Source organism: Onychostoma macrolepis, chromosome 03, assembly GCF_012432095.1.
Source record: "Onychostoma macrolepis isolate SWU-2019 chromosome 03, ASM1243209v1, whole genome shotgun sequence".
Taxonomy (NCBI): Eukaryota; Metazoa; Chordata; class Actinopteri; order Cypriniformes; family Cyprinidae; genus Onychostoma; species Onychostoma macrolepis.
In genome coordinates, this window is record NC_081157.1 from 52,242,779 (window position 1) to 52,254,338 (window position 11,560).

The following is an 11,560-nucleotide window of genomic DNA, read 5'->3' on the forward strand; positions in this document are numbered from 1 at the left end:
ATTAAATTTTTATGCTGTATATACAATGTCCTATACTTCCTTTTTTACTTGTATATATTTTTAACTGTATTTACCATTTACTCTGTTAGTACTTTACAATAAATATAACAACATGATAAACAAAACACATTATTTTAATTAACATTTATTTGTCAAATTTGACCATAACTCCAATTTAACCATGCTTTGCAAATTACTTAAAATTGTTACTTCCGGGTTTCCCCGATATGGGGATGGGGAATCACAAGAGGTGACACATATGTAGGGGCGTGGTTTCTGACGTAACGCTTTGACGTGGGCGTGGCTTAGGATGTCACACTTGGATGTGGGCGGGGTTGGATGTCAGGATGCAGCGCACATGGGCTTTTTCGTCTAATGGTTGCAGACGTGCCTTCTAGTGGCTTTGGTTGTACGGTGAGAGTGAATCCCCTTTTTCTTCTCCTTTTTCTCTGTTAGTTGATTTTTTTTTTGCTGTCATACATGGCTTGTTTATATAGCGCTGGAGTGATTTACTTAAACCATGTGTTCAGTGCAGAGACTTTTACTCCAGAAATGCCCTTCAACCGGCAAAAACGATCATATTGTGTCTAATGATCTTCCGTTTATAAAAGATGAGCTGAATACAGAGTTGTTCAGGACAAATAGTTTCACAAATGAGGATGTATCTCTCAGTTTGACACTACCTTGTTTCTGCTGCTACCGTTATTTCTCTTTTGAGATTTATTTTTTGGCAGATCAAATAGGTTATAGTCACTCAATTTTATAACGGGATAAAGTTAGTTTCAGTTTCGATATCCGCTGGATATCCGCTTGTTGTTGTTTAGGGATCGTCTGCAAATTCCAGCCACGGTGTAAAACAATGTTTTAGTAAAAGCTAGTGGCCAAACTCACTCACTGAATATGAGCTACAACATTTTGGAATATGAAAAAAAAAAAAATATAATAAAACAGTTTGGTGAATTACAGCATTTTTTTAGAATCTGAGTAATGTACTTGTATAAATAGAGGTAATTGAGGTAAAGTAATTGAGAACGGTCCCTTATGTCAGTAGTTCAGTATAGTAAATGAGTCACAGAGACAACACTTAAAGGCACAATATGTAAGATAATAAAGTATCCAAAAAATACTTGCACAATGTTATAAAATATTACCTCTAGTGGTGAAAACTTACATATTGTACCTTTAATGCTTCTTTGATTTATTGTTGATTTTGGTAAATCTGCTTTTCCACGCAGAAATTTGTCCCACAAAAGTCACATCATCATCATCATCATCAGTGAAGCTCCTCCCACAGCAATCACACATTCAGCAATTCACCAATAAATGCTGGAATATTCCCATCAGTTTACGAGTGAAGACAGCATCAGAGCATCAGGAAGAGCTGAAATCTGCAGAGACTGAGTTTATTAAAGAGGACAGAGAGAAGATGAGAGATCCAGAACCCTGCAGAATCAAACACACTGAAGATACTGAACAACAAACAGGTTGCTGTTTATTATTCATTCCTCACTAATAATGCTGATCGTTATGGGTCACGTGACGCGGTCGAGGTGGATGGCAGCGTAGTTTAAAGGGGTCATATGATGTGATTTCAAGTTTTCCTTTCTCTTTGGAGTGTTACAGGCTGTTCGTGCATAGATAAGATCCCTGAAGTTGCAACGACTAAAGTCTCAAAACCAAAGAGCTATTCTTTATAAAGTTAAGACTCGTCCACGGCTCATTCAAACATGCCCCCACATGTCTACGTCACTGTGTGGGAAGATTTGCAAAACACCACCCAAATGTTTACGCAAAGAAAGAAGGCGTAACTATTATCCTTGCTGTAGTGTTGTTGCTGCCACCGGCGCCATGTCCTGGAGACGCTGTGTTTCATTGTGAAAGTGAAACTACTTTGTTTGGGCTTCCAAAAGAGGACACAACTAAAAATCAGTGGTTAAATGTGAGGAGACAAAATAATGGTCATGGTGAATTTTATTTAGCTCATAGTGGAAACTTGTGGTGTAGACAGTAACCCGGGGCCTCATGTATAAACGTTGTGTATGCAAAAAATGGGCGTAGAGATGTGTGTACGCTGTTTTCCCACGCACTCTGGATAAAAGTATTTATATTTATATTTATAAAAAATAAACTTGGCGTAAATATCAGTGATGGGCAGTAGCATCGCTACAAGTAGTGACACTACTAGTTTGACTACATTTCTCAGTAGCGTCGCTGCTTTCTGAATCAAATAGCTTTTCAGTAGCTAAGCTCTTTTTTTGATCAAGTAGCGTGGTAGCAAAAAGTCACAAAAGCTAACGTTACATTATCCAAAGAAAGCATTCTGAAACTCAAGCTCATATCGGAAATATAACAGCTACGGATCACTGATCCTGGATCAGTAAGTGACGCCACAGACACTAAAGCTCGTAACGCCATTGGCTCCTCAAACTGTCAGTCAAACCTCATTATTCCTCCCGTCTCTCTCGTGAATGAAGTGCGGCGCGCAGTTTAGAGCATCTCAGCTTGTTTGCAGTCTGAAGGTAAATAAAGAACTGTTGATTGAATAAGTACAGCGATTTCTTTACTCAAAAAACACTACTTATAAAGGCTAATGCTTTTTTTTGTATTTGAGGAGCGGAGAAGAGTTTCTTAGTCTAGCATTTGTTGTCAAGTCACAGCCAAATAGCTTGTGCGAAGCATTGAATCTTTCATAATATGTGTCCCTGGAGCACAAAAGCAGTCTTAAGTCGCTGGGGTATATTTGTAGCAATAGCCAAAAATACATTGTATGGGTCAAAATGATCAATTATTCTTTTATGCCAACAATCATTAGGATATTAAGTAAAGATCATGTTCCATGAAGATATTTTGTAAATTTCTTACCGTAAATGTATCAAAACTTAATTTTTGATTAGTAATATGCATTGCTAAGAACTTCATTTGGACAACTTTAAAGGCGATTTTCTCAATATTTTGATTTTTTTTACACCCTCAGATTTCAGATTTTCAAATAGTTGTATCTCATTGTCTGATCCTAACAAACCATACATCACTGGAAAGATTATTTATTCAGCTTTCAGATGATGTATAATTCTCAATTTAAAAAAATTGACACTTGGTTGACTGGTTTTGTCGTCCAGGGTCACATATGATACTTTGGCCAAATAACAGAAAGAAACTGAACGCCCACATAATGACAGAACACTGGGAAAAACGGGACACGAGTTAAAAAAAAACAAAAAAAAAACATTTGCTGGTCAAAATCTTCATATTTGAACTTGATTTTGGTGAAATGTTTATATTAATATAATGACACATGCAATGATGCAAATAAACGCAACCTATACATCTATATGGTAACACTATACAATACAATTTCATTAATGTTAGCTAATGTATTATCTAACATGAGCATACAATGTATAAAATACATTCATTACAGTATTACATTAAAATACATTTATTACAGTATTTATTCATCTTTGTTAATGTTAGTTAATGAAAATACAGTCGTTCATTGGTAGTTCATGTTAGTTCACAGTGCATTAATTAATGTTAACAAACAACTTTTGATTTTAATAATGCATTTGTAAATGCTGAAGTTTACATTAAGATAAATGCTGCAGAAGTATTGTTCATTCTTAGTTCATGTTAACTACACTAGTTAACTAATGTTAACTACTGAACCTTATTGTGAAGTGTTACCATTTAGGATAAACGTACCTATTAAGCTCACCAAAATCTACATTGAGACATTTTTAGTGCACAAGATATTGGTTTTAGTACAAAAAGTTATGTTAAAATAAAATATTAATCTCTCACACAAAAATGTTTAATTTTATTTTAAATGACAAAAGCATTTCAATTACGATATACATCATTACATTCAAAAAGTCTGGCTGTGATTAATGGGTACATGTCTGTACCCTTTAAGCTGTTCCCATTAAGTTTTATTAAAAATACTTGTTTATTTTAAGGACAATTTTTAAAGAATAATTGTAAAAATATATATTTTTTGAAGGTACAAAGTCAATCACAAAAAAAAAAAAAACAGAACACTAAAATCAAGCAACAAGGTAATCAAGTCGATCAGTTATATATTCATAATGAAGTATCATTTAAGCACATATCAACATCTAGACTAGTCCACTTTCAGCTAAGTATCTCATTAAAAAATCAGATAACACAAACCAATAAAACATTTAATTCATGGGGATGAACACAGAAACTAGCCTCATTATGAAGCCTCTTGTTAAATGGATGTCAACTTATTTTTAGTCTCTTAAGGCTGGAATACACTACATGATTTCTGCCCTGATTTTCCACAGATTTACAGTCTGGAGAAGATGATGATAGTTGCCAAAGATCAGAGCCAGTCTGTAGATTGGAGTTGACAGAATCCATAGAAAATTTATTAACTTAAAGTGACAACCATCAGTTTACTGTATGGGATCAGATTCCTGACAAAAGTATTGTAGTCACGGATAAAAAAGTAACAAGTGTGAAAACAAAATGTAAAAACTCAAGTAAAAATATATTGCACAAGATTTAAACGTTTTCAGAATAGCAAACAATTGTCACAGATCGAAAAATAATAAGCGTAAATCAAAAAATTAATAATGCATTTTTAAATATAATAAGCATGAATAAAAATTTTAAACATTTAAAATCATATTGCACAAAATTCAAATATTAATGCTAAATTATCTGACTTGCGCACAAAATCATGTTTTCTTGGTTATATTTCTCTGTTTTTTCTGCTCTCAGACATTTTCTGCTCATATTTTTATTTTATGTATGCTTATGCTGTTTTCCCTTCACGCTTGTTTCCACATTCTGCGCTTGCTTTTCCAAATGTTGTGGTTAGAGTTTCATGTAAATCAGGGCGAGCTCAAGCATCATCATTGGTCCAGTAGTTCTGATTGACAGCTCCTCCTCAGCCAATCAGTCGAGGGGCGTGGACGTCACTCCAATAAAACATCATAAAATAATAAATATATAAAGTATCAAATAATAAAATGATATAAGTAGTGAATGATAAAAAATAAATAAATTACATAAATGACTAATGATTATAAATGCTTATATGAATAAATGATTATAAATTAATAACTAGAAAAAAAAAAAACATAACACAAATGTGTTTGCTCTCTTGATGCAACACAGTTTGTATTTGAGGATCCTCAGATCCTTCATGATGTTGATCAAACATATTTAAAGGGAACCTATTATGCAAAAATCAATTTTATAATGTGTTAGAACACAGTTGTGTGGCTGCACTGTGTGAAAACAACCAGCCTATAATGGTAAAAATCCACCAACTCATTTTATTATAATCTAAAAAATATATAAACAGTCTCTCAGAACGAGCTGTTTCAGATTCTCCCTCTGTTCGCGTCACCGAGGGGAAAAAATCCCACCAATTTGTGAAGCTGTCCTATAGAAATAGCCCTGAGTGAGAAGCTGCGGCCTGCCTCTGCCATTAGCGTTATGGATTACTGTAGCTGCTGGAGATATACAATGTCAGTGCCAAAGAGGCTTTTCAAGTGTTGTGTTTTGGGATGCACTAACGCACATAGGAGTCTCCATAGACTCCCTTCATCTGAGCCTGAGAAAGCTGTGGTCAAGTTTTTATTGTACACAACATCAGAAAGATCAGGCCCTTTCTGACGGAGCATGCTGCACAACTTCTTGTCCAGGCCCTTGTCATTTCTAGGCTGGACTACTGCAATGCTCTTCTGGCTGGACTTCCATCAAACACAGTCAAACCTCTACAAATGATTCAGAATACCAATCGCAGCTCGCATCAAGTTCAAGACACTGATGCTTGCTCATAGAACAACCACAGGCTCAGCACCCGCCTACATGCACTCACTATTAAGAATCTACATCCCCTCCAGAAATCTGAGATCTGCTAGTGAGCGACGCCTCGTGGTACCATCACAAAGAGGCTCAAAATCACTCTCCAGAACATTCTCGTTCACCATTCCTGGCTGGTGGAATGATCTTCCCACCCATATTCGGAGTACTGGATCCCTGTCAATCTTCAAGCAACAGCTGAAAACTCATCTCTTTCGACACTACTTGACTTCAACCTACACATAAAAAAAAAAAAAAAAAAAAGTTTCTCCTTACTTATTCCTTCCCTTGCTAGCTTGTACTTATTTAAACAATGCCTGAGACTTGGTGTTACAAGCACTTCCTTTGTCGAATTGCCTCTTCAAGATGAATCGCTTCATGTGTTCCCCAAATTGTAAGTCGCTTTGGATAAAAGCGTCTGCAAAATGACTAAATGTAAATCAAAATGTAAATGTCTAAGGAAATGACCTGGAAAAAAATCTGTAAAGTCTCCATAACGTGTAGGGATCAATACCAACGCTTTGTGCACGAATGTCAGCTCCAAGGCATGGCAAGTTTATTTATATAGCACATTTTGATACCAATGCAACATATTAATGTCCTAAGAATCTTTAATAGTTTGTATAACAACTTCCAATCCAAACCTTTTGCAAATTAACATGCTCTCAGACAAAGGGTCGTAAACCCCCCCAGTTTTTCCAAACTCCCGCTTGGAAATTCAGCCTTTCTCATTGGTTAAGCCCATCCTGAGAGCCGTGAATCTTCTCAGACCTTAAAGGGCTCACGCACAGTTCAGCCCATTCTTCTGCAAAAGCTCTCCTGACAAATCTCCGGATTGCTGCCTGTGTGGAGAGCCTGAGCCGGTACCGGCGTGTCCGGTGGGCTCCTACATATCTCAGTTTTGCGGTTCTGTTAGATTCTAAAAGGATGTGAGCTAGAACTTTTCGGGACACTTAAGTTTTGTGCCAGGCCTTGCGGCCTTGACTTTCCATTCAACCAAAGCTCCTCGGACCTCAGAACAAGAATAACCTCTTTGGAATTCATCACTCTTCAACCCGGAAGAACGTGATCGCGAGTCCAAGACCTTGAAACCATCAAGACTTTTCCTCCGAGACTGCATTCCAGACACACGTCAACAGCCATGGAAGTGCAAGTATGGTACATCTAACTAAACGAAGCAGAGGTTTAGTATAAGTTATAGACCCCGTTATAAACGGCGCTGATGGTTTAACTCAGGTGGTTAACTAACTCTTTCCATAACTGCATTCTGTTTTCTCTAATGGCTTCATTCATCCACTTTAGCTCCCCTTTTGTATATACGCGTGAGTGTATGTATGTTTGTTTGTTTCTTTAGATTAGTTATGTGTGTTAGCGTTTAGTTAATAAAAGTTGTGTGCACAAATTACACGAGTTTCTGGTTCTGCGTTGCAAATTAATGTCCCTTTACGATTTTCGATCCTTATTACATGCTCTCATGCATTAATACTTAAGAAAGTATTTTCTGTGGCCACGAAAATATCCTTTCTTAGAGTTGATATGAACTTACACTGAATGGTCGCTGGACGAACAGATCAGTTGATAGCAATTTAATTCTGCCACAGTTATTACTGTCAGCCGATATAAATAATTGTAATTAATCATAATTAATTGTAATTATTTATAAACAATTCCCTTTTAAGCTAATTTGCAACAATAATAATCACAGCAATAAAAACAAGGAATTTTAAAACGATATAGAGATTAATTTAAAACAGTTAAGAAGTTTGGACGTAGCACAGTGCTCATTCAGTAAATGCACAGCTAAACAGATGAGTTTTGAGTCTGGATTTAAATGTGGCTAATGTTTTAGCACATCTGATCTCTTCTGGAAGCTGGTTCTGCGGGCGGCATAATAGCTAAAAGCAGACTCCCCTTGTTTTGTGTTAACCCTTGGTATTTCTAACTGACTCGATCCTAATGATCTGAGTGGTCTGTTAGGTTTATATTCAGTGAGCATATCTCCAATGTATTTAGGTCCCAGGCCATTTAGAGATTTATAAACGAGTAAAAGTACTTTAAAATCAATCCTAAATGTAACTGGAAGCCAGTGTAAGGACCTGAGGACTGGTGTGATATGCTCTGATTTTCTGGTTCTAGTCATAATCCTGGCAGCAGCGTTCTGGATGAGCTGGAGCTGTCTAGTGGTCTTCTTTGGAAGGAGACCATTACAATAATCCACTCTGCTGGTGATAAAGGCATGAACAAGTTTCTCCAAGTCTTGACTGGAAAAACAAAACATCTAATTCTTGTAATGTTTTTGAGATGATAGTATGCTGATTTAGTTACTGCTTTGAAATGACTACTAAAACTAAGGTCTGTCTCCAGAATTACATCAAGATTCTTGACTTGGTTTTTAGTTGATTGACCCCTAGAGTCAAGGTATGCATTCACGTCGAGAACTTCATCTTTGTTTCCAAATGCAATGACTTCAGTTTTCTCCTTTTTTTAACTGAAGAAAGTTTTTTTCTCCAGACAAATTAAGTATCACGCATTTGTTTTCCAAATTGCCCTTTTGAAAGAGCTTCTTGGCACTCTTTAAGGCTAATGATGCTAAAGCTACCATTATCTCTGTTTTCTCTGGTGCTGTCTTCATGAATGATCGTGAATAGGAATGTGGTGGTTAAAAGTTGCATATGAAAGCGATGCGAGTCGATCGCTTGAGTTTGTTGAGCTCATAATCAGGAGTGGGTCAAATAAAGTTTGTGATAGCATGCCATGCACCATGAGACCAGCTATGTTGTTATTTTTATCCGGCCGTGCTCCCCATCTGTGTAATTCATAAACGCAAATTTATTATGCACAGTACAATCAGATGACTGACTTTGAAACAGAGTACGTTTTCTGTAAAGATAACAGGCTTGTACTAATAGGGGAATGTTTATTTGTAAAGGCTAGCTCTGCTCTTGACACTCCGCCCTCTTCTCCGGGAGCACCAGCTCATTTGCATTTAAAGCAACATACTCAATATCAGAGCGTTTGGGCTCATACCCTAAAAGTGGCACATTTAACAAGCTATAAAAAATATCTGTTGGGTATTTTGAGCTAAAACTTCACATACACACTCTGGAGATATCATAGACTTATTTAACATCTTGTAAAAAGGAGCATAATAGGTCCCCTTTAGTAGTTCTCCCGATTAGGGCTGTCGCGGTTAAGGAATTTCCCTTGCGGTAATTTTGAGTGGCTCAATAGCGGTATGCGGTATTACCGCATATATATATATATATATATATATATATATATATATATATATATATATATATATATATATGCGGTAATATCGCATACCGTGCTATTGAGTTATCAGACATACACACACAGATTATACATATATATATATATATATATATGTATATGTATAATCTGTGTGTGTATGTGTTACGATGTAAGGAGGTCATATTCAGAAACCAATCAAACCGAAACTAAATCGCGTTGAAACAGGAAGTGAAGTAATTAGAAGAGAATGACAAAATAACAGTCCACGTAACAAAACATAAACCTGACAATAAGATCATTAGTATATTGTTAGCCAATATACATACAGTTAGTTCTGATCCTCGAATCTGACTTACAAGATACTTTTTCTGTTGATATTTCACCTGGGTGTTCTAGACGGGCTGTCAGTCAGTGCAGCTTCATTGTTTCGCCTCAAGGTGGCGTCAAGGAACTGTCTTTGAGTGAGTCTTTAAACCGTTCATTCAACTACACGTTAAAAAGCGCTGATTCATTCAGAGATTTGTAATGAAACACGCTGTTTAAATCATTTTAACTTTGAGCGCCACTTTTAAAGGCTCAGCTGACCAGCAGAGCGTCGATGCTAAGACAGATTTCACTTTCCTTGGACATGACAACCTGTTTTCACAAATACATGACTCGGCCTGAAGGACAGACGCAGGTAATCGCACTCGATCAGTCGATCTCTCTCTTATTCGCTGTCTGTTTAGGCTTGTTAAGTGCAAATTTACTGAGCCTCTGTGCAAATGACACACATTGTTATCATTACTAATATTCAGTACACATGCACGAAGTGTAAAACAAGAAGGGCATAAAACACTGAAATATCGCGGTTGCTGCGGTTGTTGCATTCCTCTGCGGTTATGCTCGTCAATAGCGCGGTATTGCGATATTGCGGTTACCGCGACAGCCCTACTCCCGATAGAAACATGAGATTTGTGTGTGTGTGTGTGGGGGGTGTTGTTATTTGATCCCCAGCTGATGTTGTACGTTTTCCCAGTGACAAAGAAATGATCAGTCTATAATTTTAATGGTAGGTTTATTTGAACATTGAGAGAAAGAATAACAATACAAAAATCCAGAAAAACGCATTTCAAAAAAGTTATAAATTGATTTGCATTTTATTGAATCAAATAAGTATTTTATCCCCTATAAATCAGCAAGATTTCCCAGGTGTCTTTTATACTGGTAAGGAGCTGAGATTAGGAGAACTCTCTTAAAGGGAGTAATCTCAGTTTGTCACCTGTATAAAAGACAACCTGTACACGGAAGCAATCAATCAGTCAGATTCCAAACTCTCCACCATGGCCAAGACTAAAAAGCTGTCTAAGGATGTCAGGGACAAGATTGTAGACCTACACAAGGCTGGAATGGGCTACAAGACCATCACCAAGCAGCTCGGTGAGAATTGGTGGTGGAGCCTGGCTGATCTGTGACAGTGACAACAGTTGGTGCGATTATTCGCAAATGAAAGAAACACAAAATAACTGTCAATCTCCCTCGGTCTGGGGCTCCATGCAAGATCTCACCTCGTGGAGTTTCAGTGATCATGAGAACGGTGAGCAATCAGCCCAGAACTACACGGGAGGATCTTATCATTGATTTCAAGGCAGCTGGGACCATAGTCACCAAGAAAACAACTGGTAACACACTACGCTGTGAAGGACTGAAATCCTGCAGCGCTCGCAAGCTCCCCCTGCTCAAGAAAGCACATGTACAGCCCGTCTGAAGTTTGCCAATGATTCAGAGGAGAACTGGGTGAAGTTTTTTTATTTACCTTGAAGTAAGCACGGTGCAGTGTTAATGTTCAAACTGTGTATTTACAATGTTTTACGTGGCTGACAATAATAAATATTCTTATTAGGAATAAAACTTTTTTTTTGTTTGTTTTAAAGTGCATAGTGCTTGTAGAACCTGGTCGAAAAGAACGCACACGCATAATCTTAACTCAAGAACATTCCTGAGTCCTCCTTCCACGCTGTGTCGTAAAATTTTACAAATGACCAACACAACGCCCAAAGTATCTGACTAAGCTTCCTGTCTGTTCTCCTTATCATCTCATGAAGCTGGGAGGAGAACATCTGGCCATCCTTTGAAGAACAGAATCTTCAATGTTGTTCCTGACCAGTTTACCATAAATAAAGTCGAATAAACAGACAGTACAAAGCACGTGGGATCTGGACAAGTTCCAGCACAGACCCTCCCTGTGTCCCCTGACTGCTTTTGACCATAATTCAATGATGGTATCAACAAGGAAAGACAGATATATGTTAACCAGACCTCAACAAACCTACAGCACGGTCATCCCCATGACCTCATAACAAACCCCTTTTCTTCACTGCATTCCAGGAGAATGCCGCCTCTTTTGCTCGTACAACAAAGAAACTCTAGTCACACAGAGGATCTTTAAAAGGACAATCAAGAAAAGACTGCTGCTATTAAAGCAATA

At 37.3% G+C, this 11,560-nt stretch overlaps 1 protein-coding gene across 5 annotated transcripts in view; it reads left to right on the forward strand.

The window, feature by feature from the left end:
* Positions 1-327: 327 nt before the first annotated feature.
* LOC131536508 (gastrula zinc finger protein XlCGF57.1-like) overlaps positions 328-11,560 on the forward strand; it is an 84,223-nt gene continuing 72,990 nt past the window's right edge. For 4 of the 5 annotated variants that reach the window (XR_009269988.1, XR_009269991.1, XR_009269990.1 and 1 more), the window contains exons 1-2: positions 328-414; positions 1,236-1,484. Coding sequence is in view for 2 of the 5 variants with exons in the window: in XM_058769483.1 (XP_058625466.1) it covers positions 1,427-1,484 (58 nt within the window). In the remaining 3 variants the exon portion in view is untranslated. Of the gene's footprint in view, positions 452-1,235; positions 1,485-11,560 lie in introns of all 5 variants that reach the window. The other variant, XM_058769484.1, reaches the window with a different exon arrangement.